Raw genomic sequence first — 25,599 nt, forward strand, 5'->3', positions numbered from 1 at the left:
GCTTGAATAAACAAAGCTATTGTGCAGTGCTACTTCCACCATTATCAAATCATAACTAACATTTGTTCTGTAACAATAATTCTGTTTACATGGCACAAAATTAGATTAGTAATTGTCTCTCCAATTTCTCTAACCACTGGATGCTGGTTATGGTTCCAATTATCCCATAATGTGTCATTCCACTACAACACATTTGGAATAATTGCTTTTCCCATACCCTACTGCTTCTTGTACAGGAAAGTTTTTTGGTAATTAATGTGTGTTCCATAATGTATGTACAAAAAAGAACAGATTTTTTTCACAAAATATTTTCACTCTGTGTATTCACTACTCATAAAAATCAGTCTCAAGTGAAGAAAACACCAGCCACACAGGTAAACAAAATTTATTGGTAAAAAAATTAATATGTTTGACAAAAAACAAACAAGAGGACATTCAAACATTATCTGACTAATTATAATTTTATAAAAATGTAACAAACACATTATATTTCATTTTATGTAACAGAGACACAATTAGTTCTGAAGTTCCAAATAATGCATAGACATTGACACATGAAAATAACAGTTGTAAAACTGATTTTTAAATGCAACATTATAAAAATAAGTTGATCACATCACTTTTCATTTTAACTGAAAAACACATGATAAAGTCTTCAGATAGCATATAAAAATTAAATAATATCAACTGGCTTTTAAATGCAACAGCACAGAAATGAACACATTAGATTTCTATTTAAATAATTAAACAGCATACACCCACATACACACATTTAAATACTTATCCATTCTCATGTTCTCTGAACCTCAGCTGCACCAATCTGCTTAAAACATTCAAAATAGACCATAAAGTAGCAGACACAAATTATATGAATATACAGATTAATGTAAAAAATAAAGGCGTGATATCAGCTGGCCTTTAACTCACAGGTCAGAAATAACACGATTATATTATTTTCAATCTAGATCTCTCTCTCTCTCTCTCTCTCTCTCTCTCTCTCTCTCTCTCTCTCTCTCTCTCTCTCTCTCCACAAACACACACGAAGCATGCAGACATTTGACACCTTTTTTTTGTCACATGACAAAGTATAACTATAACAATCATATATTTATTAGAACATTCGAGGACGAACAACAGCTGTGTAGAGTATTATTTGTTATTACAGGACACTTGAATTAAAAATAAATATTTTGACTTCTTTACAGTTCAACAGTAATATAGTAAGATCTGTATCACAACCAGAAAGTATGAGTATCTGTGAGATTCATAAAATTATCGATGCAATAACAGATTCAATGGACATAGGAACAACTGAATAGCACAAATTTGTTACACTGGAGTTCCATAATCGCAGCATTTGACAGATAGCTGCAGTAAAATTCTTCATGCGATGATGTCAAATTAATATCACTGGCAGGTTTGCTGATAGACGACACCAAACAGATTCTTCAGTACTCTTCAACTGAAGCCAGAATAGCTATTCTATACAACATCAACAAATGAAACATTGTACTTCATGCTGCAAAAAATGAAAAGGAATAAATCAAAATTGGCAAACACAAATACTTCGATCGTGCAACAAAAATTATACAGGACACTTATTTCATCATTACTTTTAAGGAGTTGTGGACTTTTACAATTTACAACACTGCCAAGACTGATAAGAATACAATCATCCACATGAAATGAACTGAAACTTTGGTAATGTGCTTAGAAACTAAAGCTATCCTAAATCCGAAAGTTTTTTTAAACATGTAGTGCTTTACTATGCAATGTCCCACAGGGGATTGTATGCTCCTGTCTTTTGAACTGCTTTACCCAGCCAGTTACACTAATGGTTGTGATAAAATGCAGTTCCAAGAAGCAATAATCCAAATTTTGAGAATGTGTACAACAGCTCTCTTTCATTCCATGCAGCAGTCATTCGTTTCAAAGTGCGTGTCTGCATGCGTGTGAGGTGGGGGGGCGGTGCAAGCATGCATTGTACATTTTAAAGTTGACTACAAACCATGGGGTGACTATGCATTTTTCCAATAACCACCAATGAATACAGAATAGATGAAAATTACACAAACAGAAAATGTTAAAAGTAACTCACATGGTGAGTAGCTTAAATGAGATTAAATATACTGAGTGACTGTCAGGTGTATGATTTAACTGCCAATCAAATACATGTAATGTAGCCTTGTTGTAATGGTCAATCAATTTTTCTATGTCTATCAGTGATCACAGTCATATATGGAATTAGGTGAATTTGCAGCTCAGTAATTCTATGCACTTCACAGCTATTTAACATACTGATAGCGTTTGAGAATATGGTGTACTGTGCGAACTGTGCATCCCCCCCACCCCCACGCCCACAGGCTCAATCAGAGACTCTAATTGCTGATGCCTGGAATAAAAGAAAATTCCTATACACATTCTTTTGTCCATACTGTATCTCTGAACTGCATTTATTGAGAACCAATAGTGTACTTACAGGATCAGATGTTACTGACAGCAAGAGAATGTGACCCTCTCATTTCTTTTAAAATTGTTTTTTATACCAAGTTTTATCCTTCTAATTACCTACTCTTTGTGTAGTCAATAGGTCCCACACTGGCTACCAGTATGCTTTATTCTTGTTGTTGTTGTTGTTGTTGTTGTTCTGTTCCAGCTTCTGTAATGAAATTTTATCATAATAGTGTTGTTCTGATTCTTTTGCAACTGAGTTTTAATATTATTACCCAGTTTGTCTGCAACTTGTGTATAAAACTTCTTACTTCTGTTAAATCTGTTTAATTATTTCCAGTTCTACTTTTGTAGCATCAACCAGGAGAGCTGCTGCAATGTATGTTACCAACACAGGGCATCATGGGTGTGGAAATACAGCCTACTAAGATTCTGGTGCTTGGAAGGTGTGCAGACCAGTGTAGCATACATCCTTGGAAGGCCCTTCTGTTACTGTGCTCTTCTCTCTGGACAATATTCCCGTGCACCCTGTAAGATATTCATCAACTCCCCCATTTAGCAGGATCGGACCATGTCTGTTCCTGTCTACATTAGTGCAAAATTCCTTGACCAATTGGTACTAAAGGGGGGGTAGAATGGACACTATTTGGGGAGATGACATCCAACACCTCTAAGACTGTTTTCTCTGCATGATTGTGGGACACTATTGTAGTTAGAGGGCACTATACAAGATAATGAAATAGGTGTTAAAGGCTATACATCCATAGATGTCTGATCTCATGATAATTATCATACACAACCTTTAGAGCATGTGAATGAAACTTCACTGATATGTGGCCATTCCTTCAGGATGTTCCATTTTAGTTCTTTGCAATCTACAAAAATGTTAAAGCTATCTTGACAAATTCAAACATATTAAGTAACTGCCTCCAGCACAAGCAACTGAGAACAGCAACCAGCCACATGTAAGTTAATTTTAAAAGATGAAAGTTTTGAACATTTTCAAATGGCCACAGCAGGGATTTTCTGTGAGGTCTCTTCTTGGTATGTGCCCTGAGATGAACAACTTGGCATTTAAAATGGATGGTATTGCACTTACTAACCAATCAGTTTGATAAGCCACTTATGTGTTGTCTGTACCTGAATGATGCTGTCTTCGTAAGATAACTGGACAAAAAAATCAATCACCCCAGTGCACATGCAGAGATGAACTGTTAAGCCTTTGCAGATGGTGCAGTGACAGTCACATGCTCAACTGTGTATGCACCGATTCTACATGAGCATTTGGAAGTAGCAATCAGAGACACATTTATGTTTCAAGTGGTCATTGTACATGAACATGGATAAATTTAAGGATGTGATACAGTGGAAAAAAAGAGGCAATTGTGTTTAGCTACATCTATGACTATACAATGTGGGAAGTTGCTGTATTTGTTGATGCTTCAAGGTGGAATGTTCAACATGTATACATGCATGTGTGCAACACATGTGGCAGCAAAACATATCATCAGAGTTCTGGTTGAAAAAGACCCTGACTGAGATGGTCCAGTGATGTGTTTCACAGCTTGAGAATCAAAACGAATGCCAAACACGACAGGGATTGTTGCAGTCAGTGAATGAAAGTCCATCCGCATCTGTTAGTGGGAGAACATTGTGACAGGAACTGGACATGCAATGAAAATTTGAAGTTGGTTAGCTTGCAAGAGGTCACTGCTAACATGGGCACATAAAGATGTGCGTATTTGATGTTGCAAGTGGTCAGTAGCTGACTGGTGGACCATAATGTGGTCTGAAGAATCACGTTTTTGCCTATATTCAAATGACGCACATCGTCTAGTGCACCAAAGGCCAAATGAAGCATTTCATCCTGAGTCTGAGTCTGTGCAAGGTCAGGGTCAAGCCAGAAGTGGGTCTGTGATGTTTTGGAGGTGTTTTTCTTATCATGAGTTGGGCCCACTCCCTGAGGTAACCACTAACATGAAACAGAAACATTCTGAATGATTAGGTGTTGCTTCTCAGCTAACATGTGCATCATGAGTATGATATCAATACATCTATTTTTCAGGACAACAGTAGTAAAGTTTATTGGGCTGGAAGAATATTTGACTGATTTTCTGAACACTCCCCTACCCTATTACATCTTGATTGGCCTGCAAAATCACTTGACTTGAACTCCATAGAAATTCTGTACAGCATGTTGGAACAGCACTTAAAATGCCAACATCAGTATACCAATTATTTGGTGGAAATGCATGATCACATCCTCAGTGAGTGGCTTAACCTGGATGTGATATATCTGCACAACCTTGTGGACTCACTTTGTAACTGAAACCAAGTAGTTATCAAGTCCAGGGGCAGAATGACATGGTATTACATGCTGTTTGTGATTTCTTGAGAGAAGCGCTTATAAAATGAATGCAGTTTTTCTAAACAAAATTTTAGGTACATCCAATATGATGAAACTAGGCTGTTCATCTAAATATGATGAAATAAGCACCTCTCTCATTTCTTGTACCCAACCAGTCATTAGGGGGACTAAACACATTCTCCAACTTCATGCGAGAATTGAGAACAAAATTCTTCTTCAATTTTGATGCACCAAACACAATTACAGACACTATAAAAAGATGTGGGCACAATAAAATATTTCATTGCTATGATGTGACACCAGAAGATACAACAAACATTGCCCACACAAGCAAATTTCATATTAATCAGTCAATATTACCTGAGCCCATTTTGTACAATATTATGTACATGTGAGTTAAGAGAATAATATGATACACACTGCTGAGTAAATAATAATTACATAAATTATGCACATATGAATACAGGCATATAATATCACATTAAGATACCATAAATTGTATAATCAATTTAGTTAGAAGTTACAAAATACTAGGCAAATACTGACTGCATGTATTATTAAACACTGAACAAGAAGTGGTTCATGGTTTCCATATTGGCGGAAGGTTGCAAATCTGTGAGCAATGTTGTCAATTTCTCAAGGTTGGATTGTTCTACTGACAAAATACATGTTTTCGGCAGTTCTGTCTAATATATGAGGGTCATTCAATAATTAAAGAGACAAACTGGTCTGAGGGAGGGAGGGAGGGAGGGGGGAGGGACTGTTAGTAGGGCAAGTTTGATTCTTTTATGGCTTTATGTTGGCATCACTGGGATGAGCCCCGATTAGCTGATGTATCAACATTGTTTTGTTTATACATTTCAAGATGGCAAGTCCACTTGAAATGTCCACATTAGTTGAACAACATTCTGTTATTCGTTTTTTAACTTGCTGAAGGTGAGAAACCAGTGAATATATATAGCAGAATGTCTGAAGTTTATGATGAAGGTTGTATGAATCATGCAAATTTTTACAAGTGGATAGGGCAGTTCAAAAATGGTCGTGACTCAGTGACTGACGAACAGTGTTCTGGCCGACCAGTTGCAGTTTAAACTCCCTCACTTGAAAGTCGAATTGATGACATTATTCGTGACGAACACCATGTGACTGTGGAAATGATGGTTGATAAGATTCAAGTTAGTACTGGTACAGTTCATCATTGCAGTATCTGTAACAAGCTGAAGTACCGCAAAACGTGCAAGATGTGTCCCAAAGGAGCTGACGTGACTACACAAGGAAACAAGGTTGAGAGAGTGCACAGAGCTACAGGAACATTGAAAGAGACAGTGAGCACTTCCTCAACAAAATTTTAACTTGTGGTGAAACTTGGGTTCACTATTATGAGCCAGAATCAAGAAGACAAAGCATGGAGTGGAAGCACACCAACTCACCTGTCAAGAAAAAATTCAAAACCCAAGCATCAGCACTAAAAGTAATGTTGATGGTGTTTTGGGATGCAGAAGGTCTAGTTTTTTGTGATTATCTCAAAGAGCAGCATACAATGAACAGCCAACACTGCTTGGATTTGCTTTTAAGCAAGGTGAAACCAGCCATGAGAGAGAGACATCGTGGATCTCACAGGAGAGGTGTGATTCTCAGTAAGTCAACACACGTTCTCATATTGCTCAACTAACCCATGAAACCATTGACAAAATGGGCTGGGAAGTACTGCTTCATTCCCATTACAGTCCTGATTTAGCACATAGTGATTACAATTTGTTTGGTGCACTGAAGGAGGCATTATGTGGGAAGAGGTTCCAAGACAACAAGGACATGAAAAAGTTTGTGGGAAATTGTTTCAAACATCAAGATACAGAGTTCTTTGCAGCCAGAATAAAAACGCTTGTGGCCATTTGGAACAAGTGCATAAATGTTCAAGGGGATTATGTTGAAAAGTAGAAAAAAGATTGTTTTGTAAAAATAAAAGATTTTTCCTCCAGACCAATTTGTCTCTTTAATTATTGAATGACCCTTGTACATATTGTGAAAACTATTTAAAATGCACTTCAAGTAACAGAAATAAACTTGCAAATAATGCACTTCATCAAGAAAACACTGTTAGCAAGCAAGGAACTCATTAGAAATTGAAATTAATGGCACATGTAGAGTGACCTAGTTTCATCTGATCGCTTGTGAAACTCTCACTAGGTGACTTATGTTACCATATTCTAGTGTGCTCAAGTGATGTAGTTACATACTTAGCTTGCCTTTACTACAGAAACAAAAAAGGATCTTTCACACTTTCAAAACATTATCAATTTATGACACATCAAAGCATAATAGTCACACAGAGACAGGGATTTGAGAGTAAAGGTTCAGCTATTTTGTTGATTCCCCCTTCACTATAAGCAGTGGAATGTGAGAATGATGTGGATGTTGGTATGACTCCTTTAGGCTCAGATTTCTGAGCGTTCTGGAAACTGTCAAACCCCTGCTAATGGAGCTAACGGACATGTGTAGGTCTACCACCTGTCTGAAGAACATCACTTCATACCAACAGTTCTATAAATGTTGACTGCATGTGGAAAATATTTGAAATTCTTCCATATAATTTAAATTCTGTAAAATATTCTAATTTATCTTTACGGGCACCTCTGTCTGAGCCTTTTGCTATGAGGTGTGCTTGCATTAGGCAAGGGCCACATTATGCTCACTCTAGAAATTATTTAAGGTCATGCTGGATGACTATTAGCTCATTTAGAATTAACTAGAGAAAGGTATTCTTGTGAACATGAGTCTGCCACTACTCCAATAAGATCATTGCACTATCCTACGGAAGTTCTGAAACCTGGAGAATGTTTTCTGTTTAAGTAACTGTGTGTTTATCTTCAGAAAGATGAGTGGATGATTTTGATTTCTTAGGGAACTAAGCAATAGAGCAATAACTGTAGCCTGTTTGGGCAATGGAGGATTTATGTCACCCTCTATGTTTCTGTTAAGTTAGTTGTCTTGTGTACAGTAGTTGTCCCATGTACAATGAATATGGATGAAGTCCAACCTTGTATACCTTGTATAAGTACTGATGTAATGCTTTTGAGTGAGGACATCATTAATTTCTAGCAGGAGATGTCGTTCTCAAGGTGGTGTGAAACTAAATGACATGAAATTTTGAAGAGAGGACATCAAATGCTGACACTACATCTTCTTCAGAAACATAAGTTCAAAATGAGTGCTTTACAAAGTTCATGGTATGAGCACCATAAAAGTTATGTCCTAGCTTACAAAAGGGAAATTATTCTGCTGACAACGTTTGCTCTTAAGGGCAAGAAAATTGTATGACCCACTGATTGTTTCAACAATCTGAAGAATCAGTCTAAAGGCATGGCATGGCATGCTTCGTCTAAAGATCATCTAAGTAGTTTTATTTCATGTAATGAACTACCAAACAAGTATTTAGTATTTCAGAGTCACTTAATGAATATCACAAACTGAAGTGAATGCTAAGAGACATCACCAAAATTTTAATTGATATCACAAGTTTTTTGTGTGAGCAGGAGCTAGCTTTCAGAGGTTGTGACGGGACAGAATATTCCATGAATCCTGGAAATTTCAGAGCCATTTTTAAACTTTGGCTAAACAGGACGTGCTGTTATTGAATTCTTATGTGCAGAAAAAGAAATTGAGGTGAACATCCATAAATGTTTGTGTGCAGTGTATGGCGATGCTGCAGTTGACATGAGTACTGTTGGGGAATGGGTAAGGTAACTTACAGCCTCAGGAAATGCAGAAACAGAGCTCCATGATCAGTCACACTCAGGATGTCCTGTCACAGCCACTGTTCCAGACATGCTGAATCGTGCAGATGGCATCATTTGTACCGACCAGCACATCGCAACACGGCAATTGGCTCTACAGTTGTTGGTCAGCATTGTAAGTGCGTCTGCAATGATCGAGACTCTTGGATATTCAAAGAGGGGCTCATGATGGGTTCCATGAATGCTCACAGCGAATCACAAGATTCAAAGAAAGGCCATTTCATCCGAGTTGTTGGAGCATTTTGAGACCAACAGAGAGGCCTTTCTGTCACGGATCGTTACAGGGGACAAAAGCTCAATGCACCACTTCGCGCCGGAAACAAAAAGGCAGTCCATGGAGTGGCATCATCCTCATTCACCACAAAAGAAGAAATTCAAGACAACCCCTTCTGCGGGAAAAGGCATGGTGACAGTCTTCTGGGATTGTGATGGAGTCATTCTCATGGTGGTGGTGCCAAGAGGGTCAACCATCAATTCAGCGACGTACATGAAGGCTCTGAATGAACTCAAGAACCGTTTACAATGTGTTTGATTGGACAAGAATCCAGCAGAAATCTTGCTCCAACACAATAATGCACGCCCACACACAAGTCGGAGAACCTGGGAAAACATGGCCAAATTGGACTGGACATCACCGCCTCATCCACCCTACAATCCAGACCTGGCACCCTTTGACTTCCACGTCTTTGGGCAGCTTAAAGATTCTCTACAGGGAACACACTTTGAAGATGACATGAGTGTCAGTCATGTAGTGAAAACATGGCTATGCCTACAGGACAAGAGCTTTTAACAGCAGGGAATACATGGTCTTCCACAATGTTGGCATTCGGCCATAGAATGTGACGGAGACTCTGTAGAAAAATAGGACATGGACAAGACATGTTGATGTATATTGTCACCAAATTCTGATTCTCAACAATAAATGTGTTCTGAGGAGAGAAAAAAAAATGTGGGGCATTACTTATTGAATGACCCTCATAGTAGTAGTAAGAAATGCTAGGTATGCATACATTAAAAGGGAAGGAATTGCTTAGTAACACCTGTAATTATTGATACTAACACAGTCACAATAAGTCTGCAATTCCCTTCTCTACAGTAACTGAATCAAACATTTTAGGCCTCTTTGTCACTAGAAGATTAAAGACATTCCCTGTCATGACTAGTTTCTCTAATTAACTGCTCAAAGTGATTTTCAGAAATAGGTGTAAAATATTTCAAAAGCCTCACAGTCAACAGTTGAAATTTCCCATTATCACTGTAGTCTCATCAGAAATTTTATGTGAGATTTTCTCTGAAACTTTATTTTACTGCAGCTCCTGAGACAAGTGATCCATAAAAGTGTCCAATCATCACATTCAACCCACGTTTGGATCTTTTCCTTCGACTGATTATTTCTCATTCAGAACATGTAATAGTTTAATAAATATTATTGAGTTCTACATGGCTTGGAATTTAATATCCAGCTGTTATTATTGTTAATAAGTGAATCATTCTGGTCTTCACTATGGTTGCTCCTGCATTTTACAAACATGTTCTTTTCCTGATTTGCAAGAGTGAATGTCTTTGTAATTAATGTAGCTAATCTACTTCTTTCTCCCATCATTGTGTGGAATTAGATGTCAAGAATATGGATAGGTTACTCTAACCTGAAAATATTCTCTTGCGAGCACCCCAAATACTATGCTACCAAATTAATTATTTTCTGTGTACAATGCATGTCTGATCTGTTCAGGGGTGGGGTTATCTAAAACTCTCCACTCAACAGTGTAGATGAAGAGATCTGTAATGCAGAATTGTATAAGCTTACAGTTCACATCTATGATTGAGGCTAATGGTGCAAACAGTGAGTGGTGCTTCCACCCCACATGCAAAGATAGTTGTTGAGACTAATTTAGTCATCAGTCCACAGGAACTGTAGGTGGAATCTGAAACCAAGTGACATGTGTCAGTTGTGCAGATGCGAGTTACAATTTGATCCTAGTTATAAATAGTGCATTTAATAGCTGCCGGCAGAGTCACTTCCATTTTTATGTGAAATCCCCTAGCAACCATAGACAGTACACAATGATCTTCCTTCTAAATCTACTATCTATTTCACACTGGAGCTGCCAGTCACTGTCAGTCTCAAAATAAGTGGCACTGGGGCAGCACACCATATCTGTTGCTAGACCATAATGGGATAGCGATGTGACTGAGCATGTAGGAAGGTGCAATGACATCAGACAATCTAAATGAGGACTGTCACACTGTTGTAATAAGAGATCATATTGGATGAATGTAGTGATACAGGTACAGGGAATTCATACAAATTCAGACTAGGAACTACAAACAATGGAAGCTTGATGTTGATGATGGCAACGACAATGCCTGGTGTCTTTTCGGCTGTGATTATACTAACTATTCCACGAAAGGAAAAAACATATACTGCATAAGCACTGGCACTGCACATAGACAGACACTAAAATGTGAGTAATGATATTTGGATTTGTGATGTTCGCACGACATTACTGTGGGGCTACTGTGGCTTGCAAACTCAATTTTATGTTAGGCTGGAATTTCTCCATCTGTGGAAGATGTTTTTTAGTGTGAGACTGTGAAGTATATATGGCCATATACCTGACTGCACTTCCTTCAGTTATGATTATGTCAAGTCTTGGGGGGGGGGGGGGGGGGGAAATTTACAGTGTACTACTTGCCAGGTGCTGCAGTCATTAGGTTGTAGCCTATGGCGAACGCAACTCTAAACTGCTATTAGGATTGATAACTCCACAATCTGCACAAACAGAACCAGTAGTAGTAGTAGTAGTAGTAGTAGTAGGTGTAGTTGTCTGCAGCTCAAGCATTTCACTGCTTTATGGGCAAACAAAAAAGTGGAAAATGAAACACACAAGTTCAGTTCTCCATAGTTCAGGTAGTATGCTTAAGGGCTGTTTCTGATTGAAATGGTATCACTTCCAACCAAAACTATCATCATAATAGAGCTCTTTGTGGCTGCCTGCCTCTGAACAAGGCCTGATCCCAAACTCTCCTGAAACCCATCTTCAGGTAGTAACTATTGGACACCACTCATCACTTCTGTGAGTATTAAGCACTTTATTAACTTTTACATGTATACAGTAAATTTTTAGACAAAAACAGACAATGTCCACATCTGAAATCTATGATGTTAAGCTGGTCGTAAGTGATATAAAAAGTATTCAGCTAAATCTTACCCAGAAGTAAGAGGGCAAGAACTTGGCAACTTTTAACATCATTGTTGGAAAAATTTCAACACACACTGGCAAAGTTAATGATGGGATAACTACTCGAGTAGGATACTGCATGAGAACATGAAAGTATGGAATCTATTGTAAACACGAACAGCCAACATCAAGGCAACTTGCATGTACAGTACATTTTTTCACACAAATGACTACAAACTGCAGTGAATGCACAAGTCTCCAGTAAACATCAATTTGAGAACTTTTTAGCATATCAAGGCCTTACAACAGATGGCCAGTTACATAGCTCTGGCCCACGGTACACCTACTGAAGAACTGTCAACTGTGTAAGCTACAATACGCACAACCTATTTGCGCATAAAAAATGTGACTTATGCATTAATAACGAGGATTAGCTCTTACAAGACACAATTATGAAAGTGGCTTTAAACTAGCTGGTTGGTCACAAAATAATAGTCACAGGATGTTTCTGGAACCACTTATTATTCATCTTCAGATGACCTAGTGACAAATTGGTAACAGATTTTTTTTTACAATCTTGCAAGATTACACAAGTGTCTTAAAGAGGACATATACTTAAACATAATTGAACATCAAAGACATTTAAAATGAAAGACACACCATTTAGTACAGAATGAATATAAACATTAATAAGATTCCAAATGAACATCGAAAGAAACAAAGTTTACTAGTCCACACAGCAAATAACTTTGACCTAACATGTGTGCTTAGTAGTATGGCTGGCAGATAGTCCCACACAAGAGCGCTTCAGCTTGTTGATGCCAAATGGCTGTAGTGCTTCCATATATGGCTGGCATGTAATTAGAGGTGGTAATTTCAATACATATTACAACATTTGACATAAAATGTAAACAGATTTTTTCTCACATTATAAATAAAAATTAATGCCAACATGAGACGAAGAAAAGTTTGAAATATGTATACAGGGTTTTGCAATAAAGATATTTTTGGTAGCAAACACAAAAACAGATAACTAAAAGCCTGTGCCAAGAGGTCAAAGGTGATAAATAAACCATAAAATATACAGGAGAACACAACCTAACCCAATGAAGTATGGAAATGCAATTTTTGTTCGCATTTTTGCCCTGTATTTGTTCAGAAATGCTAAGGAACCATTGACTGCTGCTGGTGATCTGTTCATTAATTGAAACTTCCTGGCAGATTAAAACTGTGTGCCAGACCGAGACTCGAACTTAGGACCTTTGCCTTTCACGGGAAAGGGCTCTACCAACTGCGCTACCCAAGCACAACTCATGCCCCGACCTCACAGCTTTACTTCTGCCAGTACCTCATCTCCTGCCTTCCAAACTTTACAGAAGCTCCCCTGCAGGTTCGAGTCTCGGTCTGGCACACAGTTTTAATCTGCAGGAAGTTTCATATCAGCACACATTCCGCTGCAGAGCGAAAATCTCATTCTGTTCATTAATTATCAGATTTGGAGTTGAACGGCAGTCAGTGTATATTTCAATCTCTTTGAGGATCTCTAGTGATCCACTTTTTCGTTACAGCAGCACACAATGGTTCTTTAGAATTTTTGATGAGTTGTTTATGAACAAATAGAAGGTAAAAATATGAACAAAAATCTACATTTCCATATTTGATTGCATTCGGTTATGTTCTTCTGTATATTTTATGGTTTGTTTGTCAACTTCTGCCTCTTAACACAGGCTTCTAGTTTTGTTCCTCTTTCTCTTGTATGCATTCAACCAAAAATATCTTCACTGCACAAAATTGTACATATTTCAAACTTGTCTTTGCCTCATGTTGGTATTAATTCTTACTTATAATGTAAGAGACTATCTGCATACATTTTACACTAAATATTGTATTATGTACTGAAATTACCACTTGTAATTATGTGCTGGCCACATATGGCAGCACCACAGCACTTTCGCCATTCAGCACCAATAACCTCTCTCGTGTGGGATAAAACCCTGTATGTTTCTTAAATTTGTTTCTTTCTAACATTAGTATTAATGTTTATTTATACTGTAGGAAAAATCTGTATAAATATTGCAATAGGTATTGAAATTACCACTTGTAATTAGGTATCAGCCATACAGGGCAGCACCACAACACTTACACCATCTAGTGACAACAAGCTCTCTTATGTGGGACTATCTGCCAGCCCCATTACTCGGCTACAAGTAGTACACATGTTAGGTCATAGTTATTTGCTGTGTGGAATGGTACACTTTTTGTTTCTTTCAGCATTAATTGACATTCTTGCCAAAGTTCTACACTGATTCTGTATTAAAAAGTATGTATTTTGTTTTAAATGTCTGTGTGTTCAATTATGTTGTAGCATATGTCCTCTTTTAAAACACTTACGTAATCTTGCAAGATTGTAAAAAAAAAAGAAAAATTATATATTTTTTTTTCTGTTACTTTGTCACCAGGTGATTTGAAGATGGACAGTACCCAAAACACATAATGAATAATAAATGGGTCCAGAAACACCTTGTGACTATTATTTAAGACCAACAAACTATTTTACAGCCATTGTCATTATTGTCCTACACCTTTACTACGACTTTCACTCGTGTCCATGATCTTATAAGTAATATGAACTTGCTTTTGGTTCAGGTTTACAATTTTCAGTGAGTGAAACTCTGTTCACCGCACAATTCTTTGAAATGAGTAAGATATCTAAAGAATATTTGCCTATATGTCAACTTTTGTTACTTTGTAGAAAATGGTTTTAATTTATTACTGAATAATAAATTTCACGTTGTGACGTTTTTGGGGTGCAGTGTTCCCTCAAAAGCTACTTTGGACACTCTCCCAATTTATATGCCTCAAGGAATCTTCTCTCATCAGGTTTGCACAAGAAACACTATATACGTAAGGTAAGAAATGAAAAAGAAAAAAAAAAAAAAAAACTTACACATGTAATATGAAGCTGCATTGAAAACTTGACAGCAAAACTATGGCTGTTGTCTTGACACCATCATGTTTACTATGTTTCCAGTTTGCTTTAGAATCCTTACTGCATCATCATGCTCTAGTTTTGTAAAATCAATCCCGTCCACTTCTAAAATTTTGTCTTCTGGGAACAATAAGCCACTTGCTGGACCATCTGGATTAACTTTTGTTATGTAAATTCCCTATGAACAAAAATATCCAAATATTGATATATTACTCTATAATAAAAAATAATAGTAACAGGAGTAGTCAATTACATGCAGAATATCTCACTTAACTCTTTCGCTTAAAATGTCATTTTCTAGGTTAAAGATTTTCCTGATCGGCAATCACCTAGAATAGTATGTTCGAGTGGTAAAATTTAGGAACTGCTAGTGGTATTGATGTCAGAGATGAGAAATAAGGCTAAAAATGTAATGAACACCAGTACACATGACAACAGTGAAGTAAGGTGAGTGAAAGTCTATTGGGATGCTGTTCCCAATCTAACCAGATGGTTGTGGATTCTCTCTCCCAGAAACTACACTGATAGGGGACCAAAGGCACCGTAATTTGAGAACCCAGCATACTCATCAAACTGCCATCTTTTGAAGCTGTTCCCAAACCACATTGGTTGATTAATTGGCCAGTAGCTGTCAATAATGTTTGAGTTTTTGCCTGGTTTAAGGACTGAGATGACGACATTCTCTCCCCATTGCAAAACACCAGCTAGCCAAGTACGACTGAAGACCCTAAGTAGATGTAATCTGAGAGAGTTGCATTTAGGTACTGGATCATATGATTATGAATTGAATGAACTGAGGGATGTTAAGGATAGGAGAGCGTCTTCAACTTGTCTTTTGTGTGTTTGAAAGGTAGCTGGGTGAGAAGAGGATCTAGGAACCATCGCAACATGGGTTGTGAGGTGTTCAGGAAGAACCAAAGCACTAGTAGAAATACCATCATGAAGGTAGAGATCCAGAATAGTTGTCGATCTTCGGCCAGTACACTACGGAGCTTGACTCACACCTGGAATAAAGACGCATACCTTCCTTAGGAGGAGATGTAGAGCTCCCAGCATTCCTTCTTACTGAGTTAATTAGATAGTGAACACTTGCATGGAGCTGCTTAAAAGTGATGACAGTGGTCTGCAAAGGATATCACTTGAGATGGGCCTGAACAGCTGTTGCAATGTCTTTGGGCCAGCATGGTACCAGCTGCTGGTGGAGGGGCTTATACAAAGGCGAGTAGCAGTTCCATCAGTGTAGGCAATGGTGGTGCAGACACCTCCAACAACCTCGTCAACGAAGTCCAATGGAAAGGGTATGAAGGGGACATTGGAGGCACACAACTGCCAGTTGGCCTCTTCAGAGAAGCAACTGGTCTGTCACACCCTAACAAGAAAGTGACAGGATCACAAGGAAGTGATCACTGACACAAAGTGTTTCGGATCACTAGGCTCACCAGAGTAGCTTTCTCCAAAGATTACTTTCCTTTGTTAACTACTTTAGATGGCTGGGACTCTTGCAAGGGCTTATCCACTGTGACAGTAGGAACTGAAGAGGAGTGGGAAGACCTGTAGTCCACAGTTTCTTTAACTGCTGGCTGTTCTAGAGTTGCTGGTCTAGATTTTCTGGGAGTTCTTTCACTGGAGGAGATGCTGCTTCTCTGACCAGATGGGTGAATTGAGGTCCCCAAAGATGATGCTACCAGAACAGGAACCATCCCCCTCCATCTTCCCCCATGGGGAATCTAACATAGAGGGAATGGAGGGAGTAAGTGTTCAGGTACTGCTGTAGGAGCAAAAAATTTGATTCCGCTGGGAAAGGGTCATCATAATTTTTCAGCACTTCAAAATATGAGATACAATTGGAGACCTCAAGTTTCTGTCTTTTAAGTTCTTTCAAGTGTGAGGTACAGCAACTGTCTCCGCAATTGACACAGATGAGTTTTCATTAAGTGACCAACCAGTCTCCACAATCTGGATTGTTTGTACAATTGGGAAACACATTCTCAAAGCATTGGCATTTGAAGCATCACACCAGGGATGAGAAAAACAGATTCACATTACAATGGTAGACCATGATTGTAACTTTCTCAGAAGTGGATCCCTCCCAAAACCAAGTATGAATACTCTGCTGTCAACCTTGTTGTACGGTGACCTAGACATACACGACATATGAAGTAAAACTCTTGCATCACCAACTTTTCAAGTTAAGTCCCAGAGAAAAATTAAACCCTGCACTATATTCAGTCTTTTATGCAGTGTTACACTGAGAAATACAATCCAAAATTTCTTGCAAGAGAATAACATTCAGGGCTTGGTAAGAATAACTGTTTTAAGACAAACATTTTGTAGTTTACTGAAGGAAGGTAATTCTCAAAGCACATTTTCAATACTACCTACAAATCAATGCCCAAATGCAGCTTATGTCACTGAAAGCCTTTAAATAAGTATTAACAATGTAATAAAAAGATAGATTGCTACTTCCTGTAAAGATGAAATGTTAAGTTGCAGATAGGCACAATTAAAGGACACTTACACATTAGCTTTTGGCCACAGCCTTTATCACAAAAAGAAAACACACACACACACACACACACACACACACACACACACACAAGACTGCCACCTCCGGCAACGTCGACCAGAGTATGTATTTGTATGCCCGCTGGACACCCAAGGGTCATCATTACTAGAGTCTGCTTCATGTGAGACAAATAATAGTGAGCTTTGTGCAGCAAAATGCCACACTTCAATGATCATAACAGGATTAATTTTGAGTGTCTGAACTATTTCCGTCATACTCCATCCATACTTGTTCTCGCTGAGTTAAAATTATAAGACTATCTTTTACATTGTAGCTCACTGTTTTTCAATATTTATCTAGTCTGCAAATGGGTCACATGAGTTAAAACATTAACATTTCAGATTCTGGTGAAATGTTTTGTTGATTGTGTGATGTGTGATGAAAGTAAACTGACTTGAAACATTTCAATGTCGAACCACTTCATGCTATGTAATTTAAATTCTTGGAAAACGCATTAAACTGATACAAGGATCATCTTGAATTTTAGGCATATTTTCTTTGTAGAAGACCTTTGCAATGTTGTCGGTTAAACCAAAACTTGAAACCAGAAAAGCAGAATATTTTAAAACAAATTTAATTTAAAAGCGAAATGCATTTCAGGAGGGTCAAATTTTGATGATAAAATTAGACCAGGAAAATAAGTCCATAATCAAGACAGAAATTATCACGCAGTGGTGTGCCTGTCTCACTCAACACTTCAAGTACATGAAAAGTGGTTACCTTTACTCCTTCCACTGTTCGTGAACATTCATGGGACATAACTAGTTTAGAAGTAACAGGATAATTCCACAATAAAACGAATTTCAGGCAAATGAAATACTATTCTTATAAATCATCTTTAAGGGTGGGTAACAATCTTCCCCGAGTATGAGAAAAAGCTGGTCTGTTCATGTAAAAGGTTTAGTCAGTAATTTCTTTTTCTCCTTCATGAAGAGTTTGTAGTTAGGCATATCAAAAACAAAAAAAACTACACAGAAATGAACACTTTTCAGGACTTAAGATTGTTAAAAGGTTGATCACTTTCATTTTGTCATAAAATATATGGTGAGAGGAAAAGGTACTTACATTATCATGCCTATCTGCTCGTTTCACACCACCCATTATACTGAATCCAAGCCCAGGACTCTTGGTAATTGTTACGGGGAACTGAAAAGAAAAAACTATATAAACCTTGAAAACATACTGCTGACGCAAGCACAGCACTGCTATATGACAAAATGAGGTAGATGTGGCAATTGGTTCTTTTGTTTGTTCACTGCGGGGAAAACTGCTCTGCAACTTCTTGAAAATCAGTGTTCTGATCCCTCTGCTGGTTTTTTTGCTAAGAGTCTTCTAATATCCCTGGGTGACTGAACACAGTCTAAACCAGTGGCGAATTCATTAATGAAATTATGTTTTTCTCACACTTTTCCCAAGAAGTGGAGTTATTCACTAAGTTGCCACAGGCTCATTTAAGTAGGTAATTATTGTTGGCTAGATACTGATAGCTGGTAGTGGAAAAGGTGGAGAATGTTCACAAAATATTACTTGTGTTGTGCTGCTGTGGCTTCCTAATAGTTGTTTATATTCCTCATGCCCCATATCTGTGTAGTTACTTTCTTGATGGTGCAACCCTAGAAACCAGAAGCATACAGCCATCAACTCTATTTAAATTACACACATTCAAAGCAGTATTAACTGCATTTTGGACTTCCTTCTGCAAATATTACATTTTTTTGGCTAGCACTCTTCATGTTATTAAAATATATGCCCTATCCATAGTCTTCCTGGTGTTTCATTACTGCAGATGTCACAATTAGTGCCAGACATGTGTGGTATTCATGCTCTTTAATGTATTCTTTTATTGTTCTATTAGTTTCACTTACATACCCCTTTCTTCTGAAAAGGGAATGGTCCAATAAGACATGTTGAAACCTACCCTGAAATTTTTTTTACACATGAAGAACACAAAAGAAATGCACTGTCAAAATTTTAGCTGCTAAGAGGCACTGCAAGTATTTTTTTTTTTTTTTTTTTTTTAAGGCACACTTAATATTGCCAATTTCATAGCTCACCAAGCAGCGGTGGAAATGTACACCCCTAGTGGTGCATGCACAACTAGGCATACACACAGCCGAGGTCAGCAGTACATTTGTAAACAGGAAACACAACACAACCCGATCATAATTTGTAAAGGCCGTTTCAGGTTACTGTTCGTTGATAGTTTCTCTGACACAACAGTACACAGTAACCATTCTCTTGAATTGGCCACTCAAGTAACATCTATTACAAATTCTCAGCTGCATTTTGCAGTATTGGTAAGTATTGACAATGCAGGTAAAGCTGAACTAATATTTATTATGCTTTTGTAAGACATGCCCGATAACAGTACCTTTTTCTCTTCTAGTTTCACAGTAATATGGACTCCAATTAACATACTCAATTTAGCAAAGACAAAATATGAAGAATATGATTTCCAACCAAAATCAACTACTTCTGCATCATTTGTTAGCTGATTTCCTTGACATTCATTCAAACGATATCGACATGTCATTTGAAATTGTCGATACGTTAGAAGAAATAGAAAATAACTGTGACGATTCCATGGATTGTGGTTCGGACGACATCAAAATTGTGCCAGTAACAGTTCTGAAGAATACCTCCCCCCCCCCCCCCCCCCTTCATGAATTACATGAAGTGAGAAATATGCGCCAATCGGAAACCCAAATCCATCTGAATGAAAAACTTCAAAAGATTTAGAACTGCTCGTGAGAGGCTATGCACCACTACTGATGGTGCTCTATGAGACTGGGCCCTCCAAATTGCATCTGACATGAACATTGCTAATTTCCAGGCTTCGTCAACCTGGCCACACAGGTTCAAGAAATTGTACAGAATAGGAAGTCACAAAATTACCAAGTTTACATCATGTAAATGTGTAGAGCAGCTATCAATGATAGACAATGTTATAGAGAAATTCATAGCCGACATAAGGACAAAACTTGCTGTTATCCCCGCAACTACTGTTTGTAATGCTGATCAGTCATGTTTCATGAAAGAACTGTGTGCACACCACACTTTATCATTTCAGGGTGAAGAAAAAATGCAGTCAGTTGCCCCAACAATGAATGCAATGACACTTTCATATACGATAATGCCAGTGATAAGCATGAGTGGTTTACTGTTTCCGCAGCTGTATATCTGCCTTCAAGGCAAATTAGAACCAAAAATAAAAAACGGACTGTTTAGTTGCAAAAGTCTTGCAATCATCATATGAAAATCAGGAAAAATGGGAAAGAATAATTTAAACATTTTGTTCGACAGGTATTCCTACCATGCAGAAACTAATTCATAGCTTTTGTTGGATTCCTGGTCTGGACATAATGCCTCTGTTTTTGTGGAGGACGACAAAAAGTTTTTAGATGTAATGTGGATCCCACCTGGAACTAACAGTGTGAGTCATCCTCCCGAAAAAGAATTTTTTTCGACAATGGAAAGCATTTTTCGGGAAATTATCAGACAATATAATTTCTGATACCTCTCACTCATTTCAAGTTTGTCAGCAGAACAGTATTCTTAAGCTCCAATCATTTGTGCATTACCAGTTGTTTTCGCCACACTTTACAAATTTGATCAAGTATGCCTGGTATGCAGAACAATGCCCAGGACCATTTCTGACTCCATCCCAGTTCTGTCTACATAAAACTGGTGGTTACTATGGCGTGCCTGACTGCATCAATTTCCCCTGCGTCCAGTGTGCCTGGTGCAAGAAAAATGTTTGCTTTTGTCATTTAATAGACACTTTCCATTTTTTTGTGATGACTACAGGGAATAAACAAAGAACTGCTTCGCTGATAGTCAACTGTGCAACATTCAAACATTATTATAAGGAATAGCCTACAAGAATTGTTATAAAATGTAGTACTGTGAGACACATTTCATTTCAACAGATTAAAAGTCTTCCTTGATGGAAGTAGTCTGTGACATCAAACACTGCCATTATTTTATTTTCTCTACTAGCCACTTTTATCAGAATTACATGAGCAAGAATTGAACTGTCAATAGACGTTAATAAAAAAAAGTTTGTATAGTTTAAGCCAGGTTTTCACCAAAGCAAATAAGCTAATAAGCATGAGCAAAAGAGAATTCTGTCTGGTGTACCCAGTAGGTCTCTTGCAGGTCTTTCAACTGGAAACCACTGCAGCTACTTACATGTCCCTAACCTTCCCAAGTTACCGTATTTACTCGAATCTAAGCCGCACCTGAAAAATGAGACTCGAAATCAAGAAAAAAAAAACAATTTCCCGAATCTAAGCCGCACCTGAAATTTGAGACTCTAAATTCAAGGGGAGAGAAAAGTTTTAGGCCACACCTCCAGATCGAAACAAAGTTGGTCCATTGTAATATGAGACACAATTTAGGTCGAATGAATGATGATACTGCTACAGTAGTTTGGTTCGAGTCGTAAGCTTAGCAGTTAAGCTTTACCAGGTAGCCATTGCAATGCGCCAGGCGCTACGTCCGTATTTATACGGGTACCCTTCCTTTTTCACATGCTTCGTTTGGTTTGAATTGATTGCTTATTTTTCTTCGATCTGATAAGTGCCGTTCTCTTTGTTATAGATCTTTGTGTCACTCTAAGCTGAAAATGCATTACTGTACTGTGTCATGCATTGTTTGTTGCATTCTGATAACGAGTGTTCACGACCAATCGCCGCTAGCGGCATGCCTTGCTTTTGTGCGCGCTACCCTTGCTTACAATAAAAAAAGAGAGGAATCGTCTCATTAGCGAAACAATGGCAAGAGACTGCCATTTGTTGTTACTTACACTAATGCTTTCTTTGATAATGATCAACAAGAACCAAATAATAGACTGCATATGATAGAAGATGTTCTGAACGAGAGTTCAGCGAAAATTTTTCTCTGAAAATCTTTGTAGACGCCTCTGTAGTACGTTACATTCTGCACAGAAATTAGAGTCATCTTAGATTTAAAAATCTAGTCAATTGCCGTGTTTCATTTCTGACTGTATCACTATTAGGCATAAGAATAATACGAATATAAACATGACATGATATGTATATTCTTCCGTGTTTGCTGTTGTCTCACTCTAGTTTCGTAGTTTATTAGGCAGCAAACACGAAAGAATACAAGGAAAAATGTTTATATTAGTATTATTCTTATGGTGAAGAGAATACTGCATGTGATTCACAATTCATAAAAATTCCTATTAGCAACCATCTCTTCTCACAGGTAGGAAAAATTCAGAAGATAGAGTTGGCCAGATTCACAAACATCCCAAACAGTCTTGCCAGTCGGATTTTCATAGTAAATTGAAATGCTGCTACTTTTGAAGATAAATAATACGGAATTTGTAACTACTTCGTTGGGTAATGTATGAAAATGTAGTGGTCGAAACTCGGGGCGGATAAAAAAATCTCGTCTTCCATTTTTTTTTAAAATTTATTTACTGGCGCAGAGGTTTTGGAGCCAGTATTTATCTTGGTGCCTGCAAAGCATGCCTATGTAGCGCTACATATATTCGACAGTAGAAGTTAGTTGTGGCGGCACCTACAAACATTTTTCAGAACTTCCGCTTACTTTGCACTCGATTCTAAGCCGCAGGCGGTTTTTTGGATTACAAAAATCGGAAAAAAAGTGCGGCTTAGATTCGAGTAAATACGGTACGTAATCTCAAAATGGAGACCTGAGGTTTATTGTGGAATCTGAATCACATGTCTTTCATGGCCATTCAACATCTGTGAGAAGTGAATGCTCGGTTAAAAATTATAGTGAAAAAGTCGTGGTCTGGACGGGATTTCATCCCACACTCTCCGGATCATGAAGTGTGCACTTTGCCACTGGACCATTATTGTTTTAGAAAAAACAAAACAGAAAAGAATACGACCATTAGACCTTACACATGTAGTGGAAATGGTAGCTGTGTCACCTCTTGATATGATGCTCAATGTCGGTAATTATTGTTCTCATAATAAGTTTCCCCTCAATGGTAATGAGAAGCCAGGGAAAAATGGCAGCTGACACCCAAGGAAAATTTTGGACCAGTGCTAACGAGAGATGGAGATGCAATTCCGTGTAAATAGCAAGATCTCAATGCATGTCATGCATCCACACAAATTGACATGTAAATTCTTCCTTCCCTGTGCCATTTTGCATACTCTTTCAAGAACAGTGCGCTCACCATGCAAAATAATCCTCACTGAATAGTGAAGCTTCGCATTGTGGCTCTAACAAGATCGAGTTGTATCCTGTGCGCTGAATATTAGCTCCAAAAACTAAAAACTAACACAGCTTTCACAAGCAATGTTCACTACCTCGTGTTCTCTTCCGTTCCCTCTAGTATAAATGACTACCCATATAAAAGCGAATGGTAGCGAATTTTCTGCAAATGCTCATTCGCACGAGTTTGCTTCCGTTCACTCCATTGTAAACCACGCTTTAGGCGCTTACAATTGGTGTCTGTGAACTTTGGGTAATTCCACTACGGGTTGCTGCGTGAGTGATTTGCCGAGTCACTGTACAAACCACTGTTATAAGCTGTTCTTCGTGTGGCAAAAATGTGTAACTTCAACATTTTTTACAAAATACTTGCAGTGGCTCTTAACAGCTAAAATTTTGGCAGAGCATTTCTTTCATTGTCTTCTTTCTGTGGAAAAAAAAAAATTCAGGGTAGGTTTTGACATGTCTTATTGGACCATTCCCTTGTGAGTTGTGTTGTGGAACCAAGTACTGAAGTTTTTCTGCTTGAATTTTCTGCATCTGTGATGACAACAACAAGCGATCATCATTTCTCAATGGAAACAATGAGGGCCAACGACTTTTATAGCATTTCCATGGATAAGGTCTTCAAAAGCTCTTCAAAACACCAGGAACTGCCTCCTCACTCTGTAAGGTCACCATTTGTCACTAAGGTAACTGACAAAGAAAGAAGAATCCTTCAGGAAGAAGGAATGTGTTCTTAGCATAAGTTAGTTAAATAGTGTGTAAGTCTAGGGACCAATGACCTCAGCAGTTTGGTCCCTTAGGAATTCACACACATTTGAACATTTCGAAGTGACAGTCAACAAACCTCTGGTACACTGCAGCAATCATGAAAATAAACTATCATAGGTAGGCTGATGTTTTGGTAGCACTTTTTTCCTTCCTCTCCCCCCCATCTAAATCTGTTGTGGACCCTCTTCTGACCCAATACAGTTGTTGACATAAACTACAGTTGGCTTTCTTCAGAGAAGTGGCAGGAAATGAAGCAGGCAATTTGCTTCTTTTCCACACAATGATGATGGAACTAAGGAATGAAAAAGTACACTGAATTACCAATGACGTGAATGAATAACAGTCATTTTAAAATGGAACTGATCTCTCCACCCAACTCATATCGAAGTTTAATTTTATTTTCAAACCTACCACATTATAAGAAATGTTAATAGATCCCACTAATTTTTGTTGCAGACACACAGTTCCCAAACAGGACTATCACACATGCTAAGATCTCCATCACACGAAGAACTGCTCTGTGCTGCGGTATTGGTGACAAGTCACAATTGTTCACAGTTCTAGCTATGTGCCAGATCCAGTAGCTAGAGATTGGCTTTTCAAATTTCATTTTTGTAAAAACGTTTTTATGTAAACAAGTGTGTGCCAATTTTATTTCTGGAGTTTTTTTAATAAATGCATTATCTTTCTTATATTAAAAAAGGATCTACTATTTGCTTCTGTTCAGCCTACACATTGCAGCATACAGCATGTAACTGAAGTTCCAAAAACTTTATTTTAAATTGGAATACTGATATGTATGTCCATTAATGACTATGGGAATGTGATGTAAAAGAATTAGTAGTGCACACTAATGCACTACTTTTTAGTGTGCGATAAGTTGAGAATGAGGGTCAGCTGTTAAGTGTGCATGGGTAGCTAAAGCGGTTAAGGCAACCGTTAGCATAAAGCAAGAAATCCAGGCTGAGCCCCTGTCCGGCACAAACTTTCAACTTACGTTATTGAATTATCTCCACACTTAATCACAGCTGATGTCAATACTTCCCATGAAATTTTGTTTTCTTTGTTATTGTATAACAACTGTTTGCGTGTTGTAGTATCCGAGGCAGAATTTGGGGATCAGGTCAGCATTTGCCTAAACAAGTGTGGGGAAACTGTCTGGAAACCATGATCAGGCTGCCAGGTTTACTTGCACTCAGTTATTAATCTACTGCGTCCACTCAATCCATGTCTGGCTCACCTCACTATTACAAGAA

General features: G+C 37.9%; 1 protein-coding gene across 4 annotated transcripts in view; it reads right to left on the reverse strand.

The window, feature by feature from the left end:
• Positions 1–1,026: 1,026 nt before the first annotated feature.
• The window catches only part of LOC124722087 (protein lap1), a 152,130-nt gene continuing 127,557 nt past the window's right edge, over positions 1,027–25,599 (reverse strand). For 3 of the 4 annotated variants that reach the window (XM_047247285.1, XM_047247283.1, XM_047247284.1), the window contains 3 exons: positions 18,416–18,496; positions 14,743–14,962; positions 1,027–1,519 (listed from right to left, as the gene is read on the reverse strand). In XM_047247285.1, coding sequence (XP_047103241.1) covers positions 14,783–14,962; positions 18,416–18,496 — 261 coding nt within the window. In that variant the 3' untranslated portion in view covers positions 1,027–1,519; positions 14,743–14,782. Of the gene's footprint in view, positions 1,520–2,572; positions 2,660–14,742; positions 14,963–18,415; positions 18,497–25,599 lie in introns of all 4 variants that reach the window. The other variant, XR_007006440.1, reaches the window with a different exon arrangement.

The sequence above is a fragment of the Schistocerca piceifrons genome, chromosome X (genome assembly GCF_021461385.2).
Source record: "Schistocerca piceifrons isolate TAMUIC-IGC-003096 chromosome X, iqSchPice1.1, whole genome shotgun sequence".
Lineage (NCBI taxonomy): Eukaryota > Metazoa > Arthropoda > Insecta > Orthoptera > Acrididae > Schistocerca > Schistocerca piceifrons.